The sequence below is a fragment of the Danio rerio genome, chromosome 5 (genome assembly GCF_049306965.1).
Source record: "Danio rerio strain Tuebingen ecotype United States chromosome 5, GRCz12tu, whole genome shotgun sequence".
Lineage (NCBI taxonomy): Eukaryota > Metazoa > Chordata > Actinopteri > Cypriniformes > Danionidae > Danio > Danio rerio.
Genome location: NC_133180.1, coordinates 22744366 through 22770135, shown reverse-complemented (window position 1 = coordinate 22770135; position 25770 = coordinate 22744366). Strand labels below are relative to the sequence as shown.

The following is a 25770-nucleotide window of genomic DNA, read 5'->3' as shown; positions in this document are numbered from 1 at the left end:
GGAAATCCACACGAACGCATGGAGAACATGCAAACTCCACACAGAAACGCCAACTGAGCCGAGGCTCAAACTAGCGACCCAGCAACCTTCTTGCTGTGAGGCGACAGCACTACCTACTGCACCACTGCTTAACCCCATTCCTGGTCTCCTACAATTATTTCATTTCTTTATCTTGGCTGGGTATGTGATTTTTTTCTCAGTTTTTTCTTAATTTTTCTCACACTAATTAGGAGTACCAATCTCAAGCTTGCTACATTTAACTTTCTTAACCTTATTTGTAAGAAAGAATCAAGCCGAAACAAGCCGTTCAGCAAAGAACAGGCAGGCAAAAGTCAGTGAAATCACGTAGCTCGCTGACTTCTCGCGATATTTCCTCCCGTTAGCTGACATGATTGTAGTCCTCATGTTAGGGAGGAACGCGACAGCAAGTTCCTGAAACAAACATGACAACTCCTAAATACCCAAACTCCGAAAGTTTAGCGTGGACAGTTGGATGATAAAACAGTGAAATCATGGAGCACATCATAACGCCGAAGGTAGGTCTGAGTCAGCAGGTGTTTTCGTGTAAAGTCGGCAGATCTCTATTTATTGGTGAGATGTCAATAAACTAAACTGTCGACAGATGTAAAACACGCAGAGGAAGCGTTTTGCATCGGTTTGTTAACACATTTCGAGGTTTCATTTACTCTGCTGGTTAAAACGTGAAGCATTTTAAGCTCTGTTGATTGATGTTACTCACCGCAATCAAAGTGAATACTTTTAAAGGGGTTTTCAGTTGCAGGAGTAACGCATTCTCTCAAAATCCAGATGCAAGCAGATGCACTCCATCCCAAATTTTGAAAGGATGATACTTCTTTGTAAAAAAAATGTCTAATGTATATTGAGAAAAATATATTAATTATGTTCTGAAAAAATTACAAGTATTATTAGAACATATTTACTTTTCAGTTAAGAAGCATTGATTGTTTTTCAGTTTACTAAATATGGTTATAGTACAATTTTTCTATATTTACAGTGGTTTATATTATTATCCAGGTATTGAAATATTTTTCGTTATGTTTGTTTGTACCACGCAATTACCACGCTTGGGAAAAATCAAGGTTTTAATACCGCCAAAGTTTTCTGTTATACGGTTCCTAAGGTATTTTTACACCTGTTTTTCACAACTATTTTATTTAGTTTTTTAGGGCAACCGTATCTCCTGCAGAAAATGAACCTCTACTTCAAAAGCTACTGGTCCAAAATATTTTAAAAGTTTCTTAAATTAAAATCTATTGTGTTCAATTGGGGAAAAGTGATTGTTTACCCAGACGTTTATTAAGAACTTATTTTTGAGCAGTAATCACAATACAATACTGTGGTACCCGTGGTACCATGATATTTTTATCCAAGGTTATCATACCATCAGAATCTTATACCGGCCCATGCCGAATATTGGGTACATTATTAAAAAAAAAAAAACCTATAATAAAAAATGCATCTTCAAAGCCTTTGTCTGGTTTTATGGGGGACAAAACCTGCAAAACACTAAATAAATAAATACACAAATATATAAATAAATAAGTAAATGTATCCATAAATTCATGCAAAAATTAAATAATAAATAAATACATTTATATAACATACACATTTGTCATACAGTGCTCTGGATACATAAGTACACGACTCACAAATCTCTCTTTTAAATTCATACTTTTAATAGAAAGCTATAAAATATTATACTTGTGCATACACTAGATTAGTCAGTACTGGAACCAAATCTGGAGCTTATCTAACAAAATAACTTGTCATAATAGTCCTAAAACCACTACACTTTAATGCATAAGCTAAAGATAAATGTTAAATACAAATAAAAAAAACACTGGAAAAATCAAAAGAAGCAAAGAATGGAAAAAATGAGTTTTGTAAGGTGTATTTTTGTGTGTGCAATATTTTGCTTGAATTTAATCATATTGTCTTTCAATTTCAAAATATGTTTGGTGACAAAATGTTATTTGAATATATATTTTTTAATAAATCTGTTTTGTTTAAGTGCACCAAAAACATTGCCTATATTCACTGGGAATTGGACAAAAATATTTAATTTTTAAAATGGAGTGGACTCAATTATGCTGAGCACTGTATATACATTTATTTATTTGATTTGGTTATTTATTTATTTATGCAGGAATTTATGGATTTATTTATATATTTGTGTAGTTATTTATTGCTTTTGCAGGTTTGATCCTTCATACAGTTTGCCTAAAATGGTCTCTTTGAAAACCTGGCTGTTTCTATGTATATAATCATTAAAAGAATAGTTCACCAATAACTGAATATTCTGTCATTATTTACTCACCCTTTACTTGTGCCAAACTGTCAAACACAGAAGAAATTTCGAAGAAAGCTGAAAACCTCTAATCCTCGAATTGCATAGTATGCATTATTTCTACTTTGAAAGTCAGTGTTTGCAGGGTTTCAGAATTCTTTAAATATTTCTTTTTTTTTTTTTTAAACAGAATAAAGTAATCCTAAAGGTTTGTTACCACCTGAGGGTGAGTAAATAATTAAATTTTGAGGTAAATTATCCTTTTAATTCTAGCCATTTCATTTGCAAAACTTTTTTATTGTACATTCAGTGCTGAATGTTTAATTTTTTTTAGTAAACATTGTTTGGTCATATGAACGGTTAATGAAATTCTGCCAAGAATGTATGCTGGGATGTGTGTGTGTGTGTTTTGTGGATGAGTCTGAGGGGCATGGAGGGGTCAGCTCAAATATGTCACATTGAATCAGCAGTTTAGCAGGAACTGTGGTCTGCATTAACAGATGACCCATCTGCTCACATCTGCTCTGCCAGCAAGTCAGTCAGACTAATGCAATCTGAACTGGACATATCGAAGCTCACCTTAGATTTCAATCCATGCACAAATATAGAAATTCACCATGCTTTATAGAAACAAGAGAGATCACACCTTACCAAATAACACCTAGTTTTGGTATCCTCAGTCAACACATGTAGGATTGTTTCAATGATTTACTCAACAGTAGTACTACTTCATCAAGTCTCAGGCTTATAAACAAGACAAATACTTCAGACTTTGACTCTTTCAGAATGAAAGAGTATAAAATGTTCTTTAAGTCCTGAAGTGGCATCTTATGCTATTTCATTGCAGGTTACTCAGTAACCAAAATGACAAAATTGTGGAGAGAAGGAGGAACAGGACATGCTGACAGTAGTCCTAAGAGGTTCTGCAGGATTTCCTATTATTGTGTTAAACATAGTCTGGATGATGGGTTCTGCTCTCTGAGGGACTCCTGCAACCCTTAGTCTTCATCAATATGTCAGACTAACTCCTGTATTCATTGGTTGAACATTCTGCACTAAATGTTCCTCTTAAAGAGACAGTTCATCCCAAAATGTAAACTCCCTCACCGTTTACTCTCCCTCATATGGTTTTAATTTAGACCTAAATGAATTTATTTATTACAGAACACAAAAGAAGATATTTTGAAAAATGCCCTTTGACTTTCACAGTAGAAAATAAATTACTCTCCTAATCCTCTTTTGTATTCAAGAGATGAAAGAGACTTGGGTATTAAATAAGTGAAAGGTAGGAAAATGATGACAGGATATACATTTTTGGTTGAACTATCCCTTTAAAAAAAAAAAAGATTTATTTATAATACTTTTATGTCAGTTACACCCCATTCACACGAGGGGTCAGTGTTAACGCTTCCAATTCACTTTGAATGGGTGATGTCAGAGGTTGCCGAACTGCAATGTGGATCCGTCAGCGCCGTTTCAGTGTCGTTACTCACTGCAGAAGTTGGGACTTTCTCAACTTTTCAAGTGCCAACGGGAACGTTAGCCAATCAGATTGCTGTATGCAAATACAACAGCTCAGACAGTATACAACAGCTCTGACTAATTTCATTGGCTGACGCTGCTATGACTATCGCGTCAGCCCCATCTTTAGACACGCCCTCTGTCAAGCATTGACGCTGAAGCCCCGTGTGAATTGGGCATCAACAAACAAAAGTAAAAGAGAAAACAGTACAAAATCGATTACAAAAATTAAAAATGAACCGCTCTATAACCCTATTGGGCATCATCAATATATTGAACTGAATAGACTAGGGGGTGGCACGTTCTTCAAACTTGTGTTTTTATGTCAAGAAGAGTTGTATGCTTGTGCAATATCAGCACTAGTACTCATCTGGTGGTACAGGTACAGACTAAAAGTGCAAGATGGGCAACCAGGGGTGGACTGGCCATAGGGAGCACCGGAACATTTCCCGGTGGCCTGACGGTCAATCTAGCCTGCCGCCTAAAACCACATTCTCACCTCCTATCCTCTCTACACTGAGTTCACCCCTGTGGGCAATCATTTATTCTACAGTAAATGTTTCAAGTTTCAGAGATTTTACATGTTCCAAGAATGGCAACCAAATGTTAGAAAATTTGATCACTGAACCTCAAAGATTATATATATGAGCAATTCCGTGCAAATGTCAACCTTGCCATAAAAAAATTACGTTTTTACCAAAATACGGAAACCGTTTCTGGGTTTTTTGTGTAAGCAAGTATTTTACAGTACTTTAAAAATACTCAAAAATGCATCTGTCAATGTTTTCAAACTATTCTATTTGATTTACCAAAGTCACACAAATGGTAATTTCACATCCGTCACATCCATAACGGAGAGATGTCACATCCATAACGACACTTTTTCCTCAGAAATGTAAAAATATTAAATAAAATAAAACCAATCATTTCTGTTTTATAGAGAGCCAACTCTTATTTTGAGTAGCGTTATTTATTTTGGGTTGTGCAGTTTAATTCATAGAACTTCTACAAAGTATGTTGTATACTGTAAACTCGCAGACTTTTTTTGTCACATCCATAACGCATGCTTATTTTCCTCATTTAAAGTACAAAACATGTTTACAGATTGATATTTTTATGCTCCCATAACTCTGTGGCTAGTTGCTCTGGAAAATATAATAAAATTTTTCAATATAATGTTAACATATACTTTCTCTGTCAATTTATGTGTTGAGTTTTTACTGCAAATGTCACATCCATAACGCTGGAATTGCTCATATATTTTTTTCTAATTTGACAGAAATTAAGGTGTCTTTAATCCATTGAGTATGGGATGCGAGTTGAGGAGACTTCCACTGCAACAAAATACATCACCTAGCTAATAATGACAGAAAAGCTATTCGTTCAGAAAAATAAAATGGTAACTGACAATCAGGGGGTGGAACTCCAGACAGGCCAATTAACAGAGAATGATCAATTTTAATAGATGTAATAGCTGAAATTGAATCCAAGGAAACAAAGCTGCACAGGTCCAAACATGTGAACTAGATTTGCAGGTTCAGCTTGACACTAAACGATCCTTTCAATGTATTTTTTTGCAGGTGGAGAATGTGAAACTACTGAACAGGTACACTGAAAAGAAGTCAGCTCTGGGCACTCTTTACTTGACCGCGACTCATCTTATCTATGTGGAACAAACCAGCAACACACGCAAAGAAACATGGGTAATGTTGGCCACCGGATACAGAATATGCTATGTTCTGTCTCTGTATTTGCCTGGATCCATCTTTATACTGTATAGTAGGGATGGGTGGAATGATGAAATACTGAATAATTTGTCAGTCCTACTTGATTTGTTTTTTAATTTGTGTATACTGCAACATCTAAATAATTTATTGTAAGAAGCTAACACTTATGGGGGAAGAATCACAAACCTAACTACAGAACTAAACACACAAACTGAACAGATATCAACTTCAGCTCAGCCAAAAGGAGTTTGACAAAAATTCAGTGTTGTGCATTTTTGTGTCAATTTTCCAAAAGTCCTCCAAAAAAGGGAAAAAAACACTTTTAATTCCTGAAGTATGTTTATTTATTACAACCCCTTTTATTGATTTTCTGGAATAACAAACTTAAAATGAAATCTATTGTTTCCATGAAATAGCATTAAAATAGAATTTTGGTCATACCTTAAACCCTCACTGTATGGTAGGTGAGAAGCCGTTTGAGACTTGAGTGGTAGGGCTGTGTAATATTGGAAAAACAACCTAAAAATGATTTTTACTTTATTATTTATTTATTTAGCAAGCAATATATATTGTTATAGAAAACCAATTTCACCAGAGCATTCAAATAGCTCTTTCTGGAAATAAATCAATATATTATAATGATTATTATTTTGAGATGATGCAATGGTGCAGTGGGTAGCACAATCGCCTCACAGCAAGAAGGTTGCTGGTTTGAGCCTCGGCTGGGTCAGTTAGGATTTCTGTGTAGAGTTTGCATGTTCTCGCTGCATGTTCTCCTTATGTTTCCTCCGGTATCCCCTACAAGTCCAAAGAAATGTGGTACGGGTAATTGGCTATGCTAAAATTGACCATAGTGTATGAGTGTTTATGGATGTTTCCCAGTGATGGGTTGCAGCTGGAAGGGCAAACAAAGCTGCACAGGTCCAAACATGTGAACAAGATTTGCAGCTTCAGCATGACATTGAACACTCCTTTCAATGTATTTTTTTCATCCGGTGTAATAATTTAGTGTTTGTCCACTGTGGCAACCCCTGATTAATAAAGGGGACTAAGCCGAAAAGAAAATGAATAAATGAAATGCAAATGAAATGATCCAAGCTGTATGTTTTATTTTTCTTCTATGGAATCTAACAGTATTGTGTAACAGAATTTGCTTAATCAAATGTTAAAAAAACACAGCATAGTCTTTACTATATTAAATGCAGTCAAAGGATTAGTTTACCCAAAGCTGAAAATCCTCTGAGGCATTCTTTCATTTCAGAACACAATTGAATATATTTTAGATGAAATCTGAGAGTCACGTAAACTAACATTGGTGAGATGTTCAGAAAAGGAAGCAAAAACACTGTCGGGAGATTTCATGTGACTTCAGATCAGCTGTAGTCATCTGAAGCTCCATGAACAATTTTATGTGCCAAAAAACATGTAAAAACAGCCTTGTTCATCAATGTTTTCTCTTCCATGTCAGGTCATCAGGGTGTGCGTTTACTATATAGGCAGTACAATGTATTGCTATTAGAGTAAAGAGCACAACAAACAACCGTCATACTGGTTGTTGTAAAGGCATTTAAGGGGGTCACACACCCAAAGCGCTGCTCGGCGTCGCGCTATACACACCGTAGCCACAAGTCGGCAGCTGCCTGCATGCCTGTTCATGAAATATGAACAGGGCACTGTTCATATTTCTGCCGCGCCACAGAGCGCTATCTAAATAGTTTCATTTTAAATAGCATGCGAATGTGCGCGTCTGGTGTGCAATACTTTTAACTGTCATGCGCGCGCTGTGTCACGGCGCATCCATTGTGTGACCTGCTTTAGTGACTTGACTGGACTGAAAAAAAGACATATAACAGTGTTGATTTTACAGTTTCTTTAGCACATGAAAGTGTTCATGGAGATTTGTATGATTACATTTGAGCCACTGAACTCACATGGGATGCTTTGACAATGTTGTTGGTTTATTTTCTGGACTTTGAATATCTTTTGACCATTGCTGCACCAGGATGAGAAAGCTCTTGGATTTCATCTGTTCTGTAGATGAACAAAGATCTCAGGGGATTGGAATGACTTAAGGTTGAGTAATTAATAACAGAGTTTTCATTTTTGTGTGAAATAATCCTTTAGTTTTTTATCAAACAACAAATAATATTGTTTCTTTAATCTTGCTTGAAATGTTTGCTTAGGTCTTAAAACACACGTGAGCAGGATTTGTGAACAACAGTGGTGCAACAACTGGTGTAATAGGTCACAAGACAGAAATGACATGGCTAAGACAGTACAGCCACTGATAAAAATATAATTCATATTACACAATATATTTTTTGTGGGTGAAGTAGGCCTCAAACCAAATGTATTGCCTACGTTACATGATTTTTGGAGGCATCGTTTGGCTTTTTCTTATGTAAAAAACACATCTAGATATGTCTGATAACAGTGTCTGTGTCAATTCCATGTGTTTGAAGGTGCTGCATCATCACATCTTGTCAGTGGAGAAACTTCTGTTAACTGCGTCCGGTTGTCCACTGTTGATCCGCTGTAAAACCTTCCAGCATCTGCATCTGCTGTTTCAAAAAGAGAGGGATTGTCAGGATGTGTATCAGTCACTTCTACGGCTTTTTCAACCTGGTAACACGCTCACTGGTGCTTTGATGCAATGATATGATTTGTTTTGTGTATGCAAGGCAGAAAACATGTTGTACATCATTTATTTATTTAATTATGTATATGCTATTCTAATTGCATTTTTGTTGATTTTAGTTTTAGTAATTGTAGTTTACATGTTTGTATTTTTATTTAGCTTTAATTTAAAATTTTTATAAAAATGTTTTGTTGAGTTGCCAATGCACCATTGCTAATTTTCTATATCTTTATCTTTAAAACTGTTACATAATTAATGAACATAGTCACAGGGCAAGGGATGTTTCGTATCCTTTCTTATTGACTGTTCAATTTCAAACCAGTGGTTTGTTGTGCTAATAGATGATGATATTGTGCATTGGTAATAGTTAGACATATTGCCAATAGCTGATGACTACTAAGGCAGGGTGTCCGCGGGGGCTTAAAAAAAGTCTTATATTTCAAAAACAAAATTTTAGGCCTTTAAAAGTCTTAAATTCAGTGAAATATTGTCTTGTAGGTCATTTTAAACGAGTCTTCATTTTTTATGTGCAAGTAAAGCTACCTAATAATGAACCAACTCAAAACTTTTTATTTATATTTAAGTTTTTTTATTGCAAAGAGATAGATTTCACAACAGCAGTTAGATGTTTTACTGCAAATTATCCAAATAAAATGGGGCAAATAAGGGAAAGAAAACTTAAGCAACACATCTCCATTATCTTTTATGAATTGAAAAACTAGTTACTAGGCCATTAGAAAAAATTCTTAGTGTTTTAAGTTTAAAATTTTAATCTAAGTCGACTGAAAAGGGTCTTAAAAGTCTTATATTTGGCTTGGTGAAACCTGCACAAACCTTGTACTAAGGTGATATATCGCTCGTATGTAGATTCAGAATCATAAGTAAGTAGATTTATTTGCTATTGTCTATTAGAGAATACTCAGAAGTAAAAAGGCAGTTCTTACCTTTACGTTTTGTAGTGAGTAATGGACTGTTTTGAGACTCTTTTATTGACATAATTCTCATGAAAGTTTGATAATTGATGGAAGACTCTAAATAGGACTGTCTATAAAGCCAAACCCTCAATAGTAAATCTTTATTTTATGTATATTACATGCTGCAAAATACATATATGATGAAGACTGGCCCAAACATTTGCTCTCAAACTTTAACTGTGTTACTGTATGATTTCAGTCAAAGAAGAGGAGCTTTATGCTTTCCTCTATAACCCACATCAAAACGAGGAGGAGCGGAGACGGGGTTGGGAGTTGATCAGTGTGGTGAATGACTTCAACAGGATGGGCCTCTCTAATGATTATTGGGAAATTAGCCATATCAACAAAAACTTTGAGGTAGCATCTTCCTATAACATGTCAACCTAGCATACAATGTTCCTGTTTGGGTCCATTATGATACTGTAAATACATGATTTGACAAACTAATGTTCATGTACCAATGTTTGTGGTAAATAAAAATTAAGAAATGTCTCTTGACAACCAAGTCAGCTTTTTTGAATGATAAAATATGTGAAAATAAAAACCAGATATTTAAAACTGTAATAATATTTCACAATATTTTTGTTTTTACTGTATTTTTGATTAAATTAATGTTTCCATGCTGTGCATAAAATATTGTACCGACTCCAAAACCTCAGCAGAATGCTTTTATGTTTTACTTTTATAGTGAATAATGTCAAATCGTTTTTCCTTGTCTCTTATTCACAGATGTGTAGCACTTATCCATCCATCCTAGGACTCCCTAAAAGTGCCAGTGTTGCTACGGTAACAGGCAGTGCCAAATTTAGGAGCCGAGGGCGTTTGCCTGTTCTGTCTTACTATCACAAAGATACAAAGGTATACAAGCACATTCACTTTACAATGGCTGTTTTCCACAACCCAGTAACTCCCCATTTAGACAGCACTTTAAGACATTGGGGCAAATTGTAAGGTACGTTTAAAAGAAAATTTGATGTGAAGCATGTTTAAATTGCCTCTGTTCTAGCTTTGTTGGTAGTACACTACCTGATGAAAGGGTTGTCGCCTATTCAAATTTTAGAAACAACAAATAATAACTTGAGTTCTAGTTGATCATTTGGTATCAGAAGTGGCTTATATGAAAGACAAAGGCCTCTAGATTTCTTTTATTTTATTCATCTTCAATGCCTTCTCCTTTATCTTACCTCAGACATGCTCGATAATGTTCATGTCTTGTGATTGGGCTGGCTAATCCTGGAGCACCTTGACCTTCTTTGCTTTCAGGAACTTTGATGTGGGTGCTGAGTTATGAGAAGGAGCGCTATCCTGCTGAAAAATTTGCCCTCTCCTGTGGTTTGTAAAGTAATGGGTAGCACAAATGCCTTGATGGCTGTTGATGTTGCCATTCACTCTGCAGATCTCTCGCATGCCCCCATACTGAATATAACCCCAAACCATGATTTTTCTTTCACCAAACTTGACTGAATCTGTGAGAATCTTGGGTCTATGCGGGTTCCTATAGGTCTTCTGCAGTATTTGTATTGATTGGGATGTAGTTCAACAGATGATTCATCAGAGAAATCTACCTTCTGCCACTTTTCCAAATGATCAACTAGAAGTCAATTTATTATTTGTTGCTCTTACAACTAGGATCGACGACAAGACTTTTGTCAGGTAGTTTATGTTGTAGCCATCAAAGTTAAAATGTGTTGATATTAGGGATGGGAAGATTAACCGATATGTATCGATACGCGGTCATGCGCGTGCACGATGCGAGTGCATCGGTAGAGCAGCAGAGGATGAATGAAATTTTGGAAGCAAATCGAGATGCATCGGTTTTTCCGAGATGCATCGGTTTTTCCGAGATACAGCTTATATTTTTAATATAGAATGTATTTTTTATTTATTAACAAGTGTTGTTAACCTGTTTTTGGCGCATAATTTAATCGACCTACATAAAGTAAGCCTTAGCAACGGATTTGCGGATGTGCACACACTACAACTCAATGTATCAGGTGTGCGGATGAAGCTAGTGGAGCGCCCTCAGAAAGCGCGAGAAGCAAAACAAACATTTTATTCCCCACTGAGTTTTAAATCTAAAGTATGGCAACATTATGGATTTAAGGATGGACGACATGACAGGACAGATGCAATCTGCAAAATGTGCCGCGCATCTGTAAAATACGCGGGCAGTACGACTAATCTGATATCTCACTTGAAGCGGCGCCACGGTGTTGTTGTGAAAGCATCTTCCAGTGTTTCTGCATCCCCGGCTTTCGCACTGCTTCAACCAGCTCCAAAAGTGGTGAGAAAAGCATTGCAAGTTTTTTTTTCCATGCGCAACAGTTCTGCTCGCTCTACGCCAATAACGAATGCTATTGCATTGTTCATCTGCAAAGATATTCAGCCTAGTGTCACGGAGAACGAAAGTTTTAAACACCTCCTCCTGTTAATTTTTATTTAATTATAATAATATTAATAATAATAATGATAAAAATAATTGGGTGTCACGGTGGCACAGTGGGTAGTTTGACCACCTCACAGCAAGAAGATTGCTGGTTTGTTATATTTTTATTAGCCTGTTGTTTACAGTGACAGTGATGTTTCAAAGCAGCATAACACTGCTAGTTCACAACCTTAAGTTTTGAATAATCAGTGGCAAAATATATCTTTGTAAAACTTGTTTTCATAGTTGAAAAGTTAAATCACAATTCTTGTTGTGCAATGCTAAATTTATTTATGTTGAAAGAGTGCAAATATATACATTTATAATATATATTGCACTTATACATTCTGTTTATCTTGAAAATACTTAAATAATATGTGCTATATTATCTAAAATGGCCCTCTACTGTAAACTGACACTCTGGCTCCGAGAGAAAAGCCAGTTTGTAAAAAAAAGTCTTGGTTTTGCTTGGTTTATAAATAATCAAACTCATTCAATGGCACAGCATCATCTTTCACATAATCTCATAAACTTGATCTAATTAGTTAGCGCTGAAATATCGCATCGTATCGTGATATGGGTGTGAATCGTATCGTGTTGCATCGCAATATGTCACAAATGTATCGCTAATATATCGGATCGTATTCTTTGTATCGAGATACGTATCGGATCGGCATTATAGCTTAGATGCCCAACCCTAGTTGATATATAAGTTAAGTTTAAATATATTCAATTATATTACATACAAGTTAAAATAATTAACAAATTACAAATTCTTGATTTCATTGCGTTTTACAAAATGACTTGTGCATGGATTTAGGTTGTGCAAGTATTACAAGAAGTTGTGATGCCAACCAAATTATTACCAAATTGACATTCTTTGCATTTTGTGCTGCTGTCTTTCAGGCTGCGATTTGTCGCTGCAGTCAGCCTTTGTCAGGTTTGAACTCCCGCTGTGTGGAAGACGAGCAGATGCTTCAGGCCATCAGCCAAGCCAATCCAAACTCTCCCTTTATATATGTAGTGGACACACGGCCCAAGGTGCGACCTTTAACCTTAACCTTTCTATATACATAAGGGTGACAAGTCCAGGATGGGACACGTAAGTGTTTATCTTTAAACTTTCAACCCTGAATGCTCTGATGCACATGTACTGTAGGAATGTAATCCTTCACCTACTGACATCTGACCCCAGCTTTATTTATTGAACTAATGATTAAAAATGAGATGAGTGCCTAAAGGATATTGGAGAAATCTGGCATTGTGATATTTATTGTTTCTGCAATATACATTGCAATAAGAGTACAATTTCACTAGATGGCTTAAACAACTCTTGAATAAATCTTGAATTTAAATTAATTATAGTGGTTTTGTAAGGGTGTGAATCATGTATAAAAGATAATAAGTATATTGCAAATAGGAATAATTACAATAGAGCAAAGAAAAAAGTAAAATAAACAGTGCTTTGTGGTTTTTAATTACAGAAATTGATTAATAAATGTAAAATGACACTCTATAGTCTCTGTATTAATAATTCTGTTAAATTATTCTTCATTAAAGTTACAATTGTTATACATTTTCGTGCCCAAATGCTTTAAACTTTCTTGAAATGTCTTTAAAACACATGCAATTAATAAAGTTTCGCTCTGTTATGGTTATACTATGGTAAATCTCATCCATTCTCACTTGCTTTGCTGATCAACTGCAATCCTAACTCAACATTGCATATCCTACCATGTGACTATTGCAAACACACACGATATTGCAATATTGATGCTGAAATGATCTATTGTGGCGCTGTACTTTTGATTTTTCTAAATAAAAAAAAAATACCACAATACGTTTGCAGATATTTCAGAAACATTCTTAATGAAAAACAATGCTTAAGTTGGTTATTCTTCTTTCAAAATGTGGGCACATGTAAAACAGGGTATTTCATTCATTAAGTCATAAAGGCTGTATCAATATGTGTACTGTGCACTTGTTGAAAATGCGACCTCTGGCCTGTAGCAGCCTCTGAAATGAGATGTAACAGTTTAAATGCTTGATCTTTTGCATATGTTTTTAAGGTGACTGTTAGTATTTCAAGAGGGTTTAAAACATTTGGACACAAGAAATGATGATGTTTGTAGGTGTAAGAAAGATTAATTGAATTTAATTTTTTAATCAATTGATCAAAAAAGGTTTTTCTTACTTAGAACTATTCTCTCATTTCTAGTCCAAATATCTAGGTTATGATTATTTTACTTATCCCATTGGCAGATAATATAGCTTGTTTTAGGGAAAAAATCTTTAATTTTGACACATTATTTTCTGAAGGTGAAAACAAAACAATATTTTACCTGACCTTAGTTTTTTTTTTACATATTTGGACTAGAAACGCGACAAAGCTAAATAAGAAAAGCATTTTTATGTGCAGTGTAAAAATGCTGGGTTCCACACAATTTCTTCATGTTGTCTCAACTCAAATCAATTAAGTTAACTTCATTGTTTTTACAAATTGGAAAAGTGGAAACTTTTAAAGTGGAAACAAATAAGTTGTCCCAAAAAACATAAAAATTATGAAGTTTTAACTTATTTTTTAAGTCATTATTTAAGTGCATTGTGATTATTAAATTTCTTCACCTTAAAGCTTTCCAGAAAGCTGTCAAATAGAGCTATTTAAACCTTCTTGTGAAATGGTATTCATTCATTTTCTTTCGGCTTAGTCCCTTATTTATGAGGGGTCGCCACAGCTGCGCCATTGCCAACTATTCCAGCATATGTTTTATGTAGTGGATGCCCTTCCAGCCGCAACCCAGTTCTGGGAAACCACATACACTCTCGCATTCACACACGTACTTTGGACAATTTAGTTTATTCAATTCAATTATAGTGCATGTCTTTCTACTGTGGGGGAAATCGGAGCACCCAGAGGAAACCAACACAAACACAGGAAGAAAACATGCAAACTCCACACAGAAACACCAACTGGCCCAGCCGGTACTCAAATCAGCGACCTTCTTGTAGTGCTAACCACTGAGTCACCATGCCACCCTAATGGTAATCATATCACAAGATTTATCGAAGAAAAGTATTGCAATATCAGATTTTTCCAATATTGTGCAGCTGAAGTTGCTGTCGTCAATCTGTGCATGTTCGTCATGTCGAATAGAAGTGGCCAGGTAAAAAAAAAACTGTTCAACATTTTAAATTTGGACAACAATACCAAGTTTACCCACTATGTGCCATTTCTACATATTACACAATTAATTCAGTAATTAGTGTATTTAATTTTAGTATGCTTTACAAATATTGCATTATATACTTTCTGTTTATTGTTGCCTGTTACATGTTTCACCAATACTGGAAAACAGGACATGCAACGCTTTTCTCAATTCTTTCAGAGAGTAAACTGCTGTAACCCTGACCCTCTGGAAATAGTGGTGTAAAATATCTATGTGTCTTTGTCTTTGTCAGTTGAATGCAATGGCGAACCGTGCAGCTGGTAAAGGCTATGAGAACGAGGACAATTACTCCAATATCAGGTTCCAGTTTCAGGGAATTGAAAACATCCATGTCATGAGAAGCAGCCTGCAAAAACTGCTGGAGGGTGAGAGGAAACTTTTCATTAGGACCAGTAGTGCAAACTCTATTAGGGTTGCAATAACTTATTAATGAAATGAACAGACTTGTAAGCTTGACAGATACATGATACTGTTAAAATTTACTTTCAGTGCTTAACTTACAAGGCCCAGTTTCCACCTGGTATTAAGACAAATTGTCAGTAATACGATTGCAAATTTTTTAACTGAGGAACATTACTGTTTCCGTCTGGTGTTATCCTGCATTGAAATTTGTTCTTCTGACCACTTGGTCACTTTTGCCATGCCCCTTTCTTCAATTCAATTCAGTAAACCTTATTGTCTATCCCAGAGGGGTTAGAAAATTGTCTTTAGAAAGAGGCTAACACACAACAACAAAGCATAAATACACTTACACAATTATTTACAAAATCCTATTTAAAACCAATGGCAGTGGGAACAAATGTCTTCTTCTACTTTTTTTTGCTAAAAGGACTTTATACCGTCTGCCAGATGGAAGTAACTTAAAGGAACCATGTAAAAGATGGGAGATGTAAAGAGTCTTCCACAATAGTGGAGATTTTTCTTTTTGTCGCTGCTATAAATAAATCAGTGAGAGGTGTTGGTCTCTCATCAATGATTTTACTCACTATGTTTACCAACCTTAAAAGTTTATTTTTACTTTTAACAGAGAGGGAGTTACACCAGGCTACAAAACTGAAAGTAAGGATAGACTTAAAAAGTCTTTATCTGTTTATACATATTTTTTGGGCTGGAATGTTCATCAGTGTGATGAACAAACTCATATTACACCTTACAAACAAGTGGGAAAGCAATTAAATGAAAACCATTTTATGATAGCAACTATTAATTGAACTATTAATCATTTGTGTCAAATAAGTTTTATTGATGAAGACACAGATTCAAGACAAAATTAATTCTGTTTACATATTTTGTCCATAACTATTAATCATTTGTGTATTGAATGAATGAAGTATTAATATCTTGTTTTGATGTCTCTCGATTAAAAATAACACATTTTTTACTTCTACTGGAAGTGTTTAAATGTGAACTTACACTTTTTTTAGAGTGTCATCTCTATATTTAACTCTTTAATAGATTCAAATACTGTATTTGTTTTCATAGCCTTCCAATTGTACATTATTTGAAGGACAACATGTGGAATAACATTATTAAATACAGGACTAAAATGATATTTAATACAATTATATAAGTGATATTTGGGCATTTACATAATAATCAAAGCATTCAAACAAAGAAATTATCAAAAGATTAATTAATTTTCCAAATAATTGTTATTTGCAGCCTTAAACTCTCAATTAGTCTTATGTTTGTAAGTCGGTGCAGTAAGGTACTGGTTATAAACCGGTAGTAGGTGATGTGATTGTATCTGTGTTCCTCCAGTTTGCTCTATGAAGTCTCCCTCTATGAGTGACTATCTGACAGGACTGGAGAACTCTGGCTGGTTGAGACACATCAAATCTGTGATGGATGCAGGGGTCTTCCTCGCCAAGGTATTGACTTCAGTTCTGTTTCTACGCACACTGACACCTGTTAGTGTGTCTTTCTAATTTACTCAGGGGTTTTGTTTTGTGTCGTAGGCTGTGTGTGAAGAGAGAGCGAGTGTATTAGTACACTGTTCCGATGGTTGGGACAGAACTGCTCAGGTTTGCTCTCTGGCTTGCTTACTGCTGGATCCATACTACAGAACTATTAAAGGCCTCATGGTAATTACACACTAACCTTTAACCTCTGCCCTCAACACAGGGGTCCTTTGATCTTTAAGCGTCCACTCACATTTATGTCTCTACAATAGGGAGGTCATGGCTTTGTTTACTATGAGGTTACTTATAACTATGAAGCTATATATTCATGTTTATTTTAATAAATCCTGTTTATATATATATATATAATTTTTTTTTCCCCACTATACACTACCCGACAAAAGTCTTGTTGTCAGTCCTAGTTGTAAGAGCATAACTTGACTTTTAGTTGATCATTTGAAAAAGTGGCAGAAGGCTGATTTTTCCGAAGAATCATCTGTTGAACTACATCCCAATCATCACAAACACTGTAGAAGACCGCAGTAGAACCAGCATAGACCCAAGATTATCATAGAAATCAGTCAAGTTTGGTGAAGGAAAAATCATGGTTTGGGGTTTCATTCAGTCTGTGGGCATGCGAGTGATCTGCAGAATGGATGGCAACATTAACAGCCTGAGGTATCAAGAAATTTGTGCTGCCCATTACATTACAAACCACAGGAGAGGGCAAACTCTTCAGCAGTAAACCGCTCCTTCTCATAATTCAGCCTCTACATCAAAGTTCCTGAAAGCAAAGAAGGTCAAGTTGCTCCAGGATTGGCCAGCCCAGTCGCCAGACATAAGAACATTATTGAGCATGTCTGGGGTAAGATGGAGGGAGGCATTGAAGATGAATCCACAGAGATGTATGGATGCAGTCCTCCAAGCTCATGGGAGTCATACACAACATCATCATCAACAACTAATCAAATAATTAAAAATCAAGGCATGATCATATTTTATTTTTGGAGAATACGCGTAATCTAGAGGCCTTTACCTTTAATATAAACCACTTCTGTGCTGATACCAAATGATCAATTAGAAGTCAAATTATTATTTGTTTCTAAAACTTGGATAGATATATATGATGTATCTATATACCATCAATTATAAATAGTTAATTCACACACACACACACACACACACACACACACACACATATATATATATATATATATATATATATATATATATATATATATTAGGGATGTAACGGTATTGTAAATACCGTCATACCGCAATATTAAATTTTTCCGATATTACCGAAGTCGCATGACTCGGTAAAACTATAGGTCTTCTGAGAAAATTTGCTCAGGCGAATAAAGCGAACGGGAGGTAGCTTAAACTACATTTCCCATAAGCCCAGGCGTGGCCATAATCCTTTGCGGTCTGTTGTCGCTACAGATCCAGTAATGCGGAAATGGAGTGTGCTGCTAGTAGCGGAGATGAAAAAAAGATGGAAATGATCGAACCTAAAGCGGGTGTTGTCGCCGCGCCAAACTGAATAGCAGTGTTGTCGCGCGCGTTCTGATCAGCTGTGTTGTCTCGCGCGTATTGTAAAGCGCCGAGGGGGGGTTGAGCGCGCATTCTCAAGAGCGGTGTTGTCTACTGAAGGGCTGGACGGAGGGTGTGTCGTGTCGCGGGGGCACTTTTGATCAATTTGGAAGGGCATTTTCTATCCAAGACTAAAAAGGGCATGTGCACTGCACAGGTTGAGCCCTATGTGTGCACGTGCCTGCAAGTTGGGGAATACGACTAATAGCAGTCATGGGGACTGCAGAAACACAGCACACTGTTCAGATTGATGCAGACATTGACTTGTACCGCAAAGAGATCTCTATCTCACTCATGGTTTGTCTTCTCAAGTGGGGGAAAGACAATGCACAATGTTGCCCACTGCTGTCAACATGGGCCAAGTCATATCTCTGTCCCAGAATCCTCAGTCCCAAATGAGAGGGTTTTTTTCTGTTGCAGGGGACATTGTAAATACCCAGAGATACCAGCTTTTACCAGATTATAGTTATATGATCATTTTCCTTTAAACCCATCTATATCTAAGTAAGTGAGTGAGTGATTAAATGTTGAATGTGATGAGTTTTCAACAATACTAAATTGAAACTTTATTTTTTTACATGGTTTAATAATTTTTTGTTATTAAAATTGAAGTTCCTGTTTCAAAGCTAACAGATAGATGACTAATTTGTATGTCATTGACACTTTTGGCACTTTTTTGGAGTATTTTCAAAAGTTTTTTTTTTTCCTGTAAATGATTCAATAAATACCGTACCGTGACATTCATACCGAGGTATTACCGTACCGTGAAATTCTGATACCGTTACATCCCTAATATATATATATATATATATATATATATATATATATATATAAATATATATATATATACACACAGACACACACACACACACACACACACACACACACACACACAACCAGAGATGTTCCAATATATTACTAGTTAAAACAACTTTTACATTTTTTGGTTTGATCAACAACAAAAAACAGCAATAATTTAACATTTCTGTTATTTTAAAATAAAATGTATTCCTGTGCTGCAATGCTACAATTTTCAGCTAACATCATCCCAGCTTTCAGTTGCACATAATTCTTCAGAAATCATTCTAATATTTGGAATTCAGGAGACATTTTAAAACTAATAAAAAAAAACTTTGTAAAACGCATGATTGCTGAATAGTGTTGTTAAAAATATAATACTAATCGACTGAATGAAAATTTGAGCGGTTTTATTCATGCTTTGCTGGTTGATAAATTATTCGGATGGATTAAAATTTCAATTTCTTTGGTCAGACTGTGATAATTATTTTAGAAAACTGCTTATTGGTAATGAAACAAAGTATTTATTAGTCATCTATTGCTCATTTTGTAAACATTTTCAGTGCCTTTTTGTAATTTCACTGCGGTTTTTTGTCCAATTGTATAAATTCATGTTAAACACTACTTTGAAACATTGTTTACAGCTTAAGAATATTAAATTAAAATCTGATGGTGAAAAATGTTTTTTCTGCTAATTTAAGAGGAGTTAAAAACAGACTGGTCAATTTACACCAGGAACACTAAAATAAGGGGTGGAATGTGAACACGACAGGAGGGTTAATAATTTGACTATTTTTTTATTACAGGTTTTAATAGAAAAAGAGTGGATTTCTTTTGGTCATAAATTCAGTCACAGGTAAATAACACTTTAAGCATTATTACATCTCTTAGTTTGCACAAATACGTAACTACTTGTAATCATATTATTGAAATTGTTATCATTATTATTAAAGTTAAATGCGATCACTGTTGCTAGAATGTGAAAAAATCTTTGTGCCATCATGGATCAATTTGTGTATGTGTTTGTGCTCTAGGTGTGGCCATCTGGACAGCGACCCAAAGGAAGCGTCTCCGGTGTTCACCCAGTTCCTGGAGTGCGTCTGGCAGCTGTCACAACAATTCCCCTGTGTGTTTGAGTTCAACGAACATTACCTGATAGAAATACATGACCAAGTCTACGCCTGCCAGTACGGAAACTTCATCGGCAACTGTCAGAAGGAGAGGCTAGACATGAGGTGAGGAACGAATCCACATGCTAAACAAAACAAAATAAAAGACATACATTTTATTTCTACTTTGTAGTTTTGCTTCAACATTTTGTGTGTAATTTTAGGTTGCATGAAAAAACCTTTTCCCTGTGGCCGCATCTTCTGGAAAACCAGCATCAGTATCGAAACCCTTTGTACCGGCGCTCATTAGAAAGCACAGTTCTCAGACCAAGCACTTTACCACTACACTTCAAGTACGTACAAGCAAATACATGGATAAACCCACTTTGCCTCTTGATTACAAACAAACACAGATGGGTGTAAATTCACGAATTCACACTCAGCTGTGTTTGCTGTAAACAAAATGTTAGCAAATACAAATGAGCTACATTGCTTTTTGTTTACAGAATAGTTTAGCACCAAAATAACATTGTAAAATAAAAGGCATAGATGGAGGTGTTAATGAGGAGCTGTGTGTTTGTGTTGATTGCCAGGTTCTGGTGTGGGATGTATAACCACTATGACAGAGGAATGCACCCAAAACAGTCTGTTCTAGACACGCTGCTGACTCTCACACAGAGGCAGGTAGAAGGAGAGAGAACCATGACTGAATTACAGAGAGTAAGTGGGGTTGTAGTACTCTTTTCTAGGATGAAGATCAAGGTTTTTTTAGTAAACGAAAACTAAAACTATTAATTAGAAAACATTTTTGTAAACTGAAAAAAAAATGGCAATAAATGAAAATCTGAAATTAACTAAAATTAACAACATTCACTGAAAGATGACCTGAAAAAAAAAAAATTAGCAAAAATAATCATCATTTTTACAACTAAAGGGTCATTTTCTGAGATGCTGACAGTCATATATATGTCCCACATTGCTAAAAACACTATTAAAAAGCGAAAATTGGTTGTTTTTGCCTTATTTTGAGCAAATTTGTTCTGAAAATTTGAAGCAACATCACGGCCATGAGATCCTTGTTTAAATTCCAGCGTGGAGACTGGATGTCTGTACCGGCAGGTACAATGTGATGTCTTTGAGCTTTCAGCATCAATTCATGAGAAAGACCTGGTTCAAACAAATCAGCGTGCTCTATTGTGTATGAGGTGCAACTTCAATAATATGCATGATATAGCTTCCAAGACTCTTTTTACCTGTTACAGTGTTCAGACGGCAGAGAGATGTGTTGCCAACCATAATTAAAACAAGTGGAAAAAAAATTTGTTCAGAGACACGGGTCGTCGGTGTTGTGTTTATTAATGTGCCGCAGCAAAGGTTTTGTTTCCATTTCCCCATTATGAGAGCACCGATCACATTTGGACCCACATGTGTGAATTACAGTGGTCTGCTAACATGTGACAAAAATATCATTGTAAAAAACATTTTTCACCCAAGAGCTTTTCAAATCTGCAAATGGTGAAATCTGGATTTGCCTCTCATCTTTAAAAAAAAAAGACGCAGCTCCAGTTTGTGTTGATTGTCCTGTCTCTACAGATTTGTTAAGCGTGCAATCAATGTTCTTTGTTAATGTTTTAGATGGCAAAGTTAATTCGTATCGTCAGCAGTACTCTTTCAGTTTTTAAAGACATGCCTTAGTCAAAATGATTTAGTTACTAAGTTTACAGTAATATCACTACAATATTATGGCCGTAAAGATCCTCTGTAAATGTTGCTCTCCGAAAGTAAACATGTAAACACCTTAATCTAACTATTACTGCCGTGTAGGATTTTCGCTGCAAATGATTGTTTTGGCATTTTGTGACAGGATAGTCTATACACACACGGCTGTTTGACGCTATTCTCCTATACGTCGTGCTGTATAAAAATAATCCCTTAAAACTAAACTTCTCCAGCAGTTCCTAGCATACAATATCTCGTTTGTCATGGGGGCATGCATGAAATGTTTCTAAATGAAAGTGAAAGTGCCGAACTGCAGCTAAAGTCGACAAAACTTAATTTGTGCCCTTAAAGGGCTATGAAATCCCCCATCTCAGCAGGGTGTTTTCATACCTCTAGTTTAAAAAAAAAGTCAGAAAAATGGGTAAGGCTAGCTTTATTTAAGTGGGAGTGTCGAGTGGTGAAAGAGGGAAGGGTTTGGATGAAAAGGGGAGTTTCATTACGTGCACTACAGCTGATTCTCACAGCTGCAACCCAAACATAGAAACATGGGAGATAGACAGTAGCTATGTCTCCATCCAAAAATGTGAATAAACATTATGCGCAAAACTGGATTGCATAGAAGACGTGCAAATAAAGCAGCATTTCCATCCAACGATTCAAAGCAAACAAAATCGTCACTTCCTGATTATCTGGTGCCAAATATCAACAGTAAAAACAAAATTTGCTGCAGTAGGAGAAGCTGTATGTTGTTTCCATCAACAGTTTTTCATCCGCATATGCAAAATGCGCATAAAAATAGCTGTATGGAAACATAGCTAGGGATTCAGAGAGCAGCATTTACAGTGATACTAAGAGCTGTGTGGAAGTGGAGGATTTCCAGTGCATAATATTGTTGTGATTATACTATAAACTTAGTAACTAAATAATATTGGCATGTCTTTAAAAACTGAGAGTACTGCTTACGATATGAACTAAGTTTGCCATCTGAATAAACATAAACAGCGAACATTGATCACACACTTACCAAATTCGTAGAGACAGGACAATTAACAAACTTTTTTTAAAAGAAAGACAAGCTGCAAATCCGGATTTCATCATTTACAGAATCGAAAAGCTCTTGGCTAAAAAATTTTCTTAACAAACATATTTTTGTCTCGTGTTTGCAGACCACTGTAATACAACTGCTCAGGTCCACACATGAGCTGTGCTCTTATCGCAGGGGAAATGGAAACAAAACCTTTGTTTTGGCACATTTATACATGCAACACTGATGACCCATCTCTCTGAACAATTCTTCTTCTTCTACTTGTTTGATTTACGGTTGGGAACACATCGTGGCGTCTCTCTGAAAACTGAAACACTAAAAAGAGTCTTCGAAGCTATATTACGCATATTAATGAAGTTGCATCTCGTTCATAATAGAGTGTGCTGATTGGTTTGAACCAAGTCTTTCTCATGAATTGACGCTGAATTGATGTGCTGAAAACTCAATGATGTCACATTGTAGTGACTGGTACAGACAGTAAATCTTCACACTGGAATTTACACAATGATCTCATGGCCGTTCTGCAGCTTTAAAATTTTGTTTTAAACCGGAAGAACAAATTTGCTCTAAACAACACAAAAACAACCAATTGTCACTTTTTTTGTGAAATATATCAGTCCTAATAGTGTTTTTAGCAGCGTGGGACATAAATATGACTGTCAACGTCTCAAAAAATGTGTTTTGGGGTTTCGTGACGCTTTAATTGTGTGGTGGCAAATCTGACCTGCAGCTGTTTAGAGATGAAGCTGATGGTGCTTTTACAGACAAACACATTATCCACATTTGCCCAAAAATACAAACTAGTCATGTTTAACTACATACTTACATTATCTATAACTTAAAGAAGTTTGTCTGAATTATTTTAATTTTTTTTACTTTTTTTCAGTTTCATACAAGTTGAATTTGTGTGGTTTTGGATTCAGCGTCTGTTCAAACAAATGTTTTACTTTTATTACTAAGAGCTTTTACACAAGAGTTAAGCTGTGCAAACACTAAGCTTTGTTCTGGTTGACACTGTTCACTTAACTGTTCACTTAAAATTGTTCGGTTAATTCTGAATTACTTAAACTGAAGTCTATAAAAACTAAATAGAAATGTGTTCACAATATAAAAACTACACCAAAACAACAAAATCATTAATAAACTAAACTGATATTTAAATATTGCATTGAATTAATAACTTTTTTAAAATGTAAAACTATATTAGTGTATAGTGTATAATAGTAGCTATAAAAAGTGTTTGATTGGCCTGTCTCCATCTCCTCCTATTCCAGCAGCTGGCTGTTGCAGATGGAGTTCTTCCTGATCCAGCCGGACCAATCAACACACATGCAGACCAGAATAACCAAAGTGAGAAGATGCCTGCTCCTCCAGTCGTCCAATCAAATGGAAGCTGTGCTCCTTTGATCAATGGCAACGTGAAGGAGGTGGGGCCAGGAGCTGAAAACTCCAATCAGGAAGACAGGGAGGAGCCAGCTGCCAATGAACACGATCTGTCCTCTAAGGACAAACCTGTTTTTGTGGAAACAGAACATTCCAAAGAGGAGGTACAGGAATCCTCTTGAGTCGCCATAGTGTTAGCACATCAGCCGTTAGGACTGAAATGCCAAAGAACAAATGAAAGCATGCATAAAGTTGTGTTCCCACAACAGAAGCCATCGCAATAGAAAAAAAAACAATCATTTAAACGGCAGTGTTCTTCTGCACACCATGTTGTGATGGTGTACTGATGTTTCTATCACTGTGTGGATTGTTTTGTCCAGTTATATCTGTTCTGAACATTCCCAAAATGTTAAAGACATGTATGTGGCATGATGATTAAAAGCTAGGTGCTTTGATCATAGGCAATGAGAATCATCTGTTTTGTTTAAATGCCCAATTGGATCATATTTCATCTTGTTTCACTGGAAACAAACACAAAATGTTACAGGAAAACAAAATGTATTGTACATTTGAAAACCTGAAACGGATTTATTCAGATGCATAGGTGTCTGATCAGAAAATCAGCTTGATAAAGGGAACACTGTTAGAAAATGGATCAAATTATTATTATTTTTGCATATTATTTTGCTTGAGAGTGCCAGTGAGCTGTGCAATTTGAATTAAAGGGGAAAACAGCTTTTTTAATTAAATATTATAAATATTTGTCATTTTAGCCAAGCCTTTTACATATTTCGCTTTCCAAAGCAATATTTTGATGATGTCTACTGGACTTGATGAGTGTATTGAGTGTATTGCGAAAGCATGTGGGAAAAAAATGTAAGATTTTTAGGTCTAGACTAAAGTTTAAGTTCTAACGTGAGATGAAAAATCAATGTTTAAAGCGCTTCATTCATGAGAAGTGTTTGCTTACATTATTTTTTTATTGAATTAAAAAGGAAAAAATGTTTTCTGTTGAATAAACGCTTAGCAATACACAATAGGAAATTCTGAAATAAGCAATGAAAGTAAAGCCATTGGAAATAACAGACTGTGGTGACATACTGCTGTTGTTTTTAAAACTGTAGAGTTTTGTTTTGTGTAATAATTTCTACACGTCATCATTTTATACACTTTGTTTTGATCATTGTACTGTTTTGTATCTTTTTGTACACCATTCAATTCAAATGGATGTTTGTTTTAAATAAATACACTTTATTAAATGTGCGTTATATGATTATGTTGTTATTAATATTAATACTTTGTGTGCATGATAATTAGTAGCAAATACGTTTTCACAGAAAAAGTCAACTACAACAACATTGTACACGTTGACGTCTGTTCTGTTGATTTTTATGCTTGGGAA

At 35.5% G+C, this 25770-nt stretch overlaps 1 protein-coding gene across 4 annotated transcripts; it reads left to right on the top strand.

The window, feature by feature from the left end:
* Positions 1-366: 366 nt before the first annotated feature.
* On the top strand, positions 367-25631 carry mtmr8 (myotubularin related protein 8). Of its 4 annotated transcripts, none has more exon segments than NM_200394.1 (14): positions 367-536; positions 5410-5532; positions 8019-8181; positions 9368-9525; positions 9898-10026; positions 12500-12634; positions 15053-15185; positions 16582-16691; positions 16779-16904; positions 19919-19968; positions 20147-20347; positions 20446-20574; positions 20815-20941; positions 24260-24833. In NM_200394.1, coding segments are annotated over 14 exon segments (1899 nt in total). In that variant the 5' UTR covers positions 367-512; the 3' UTR covers positions 24551-24833.
* The last annotated feature ends 139 nt before the right edge of the window (positions 25632-25770 follow it).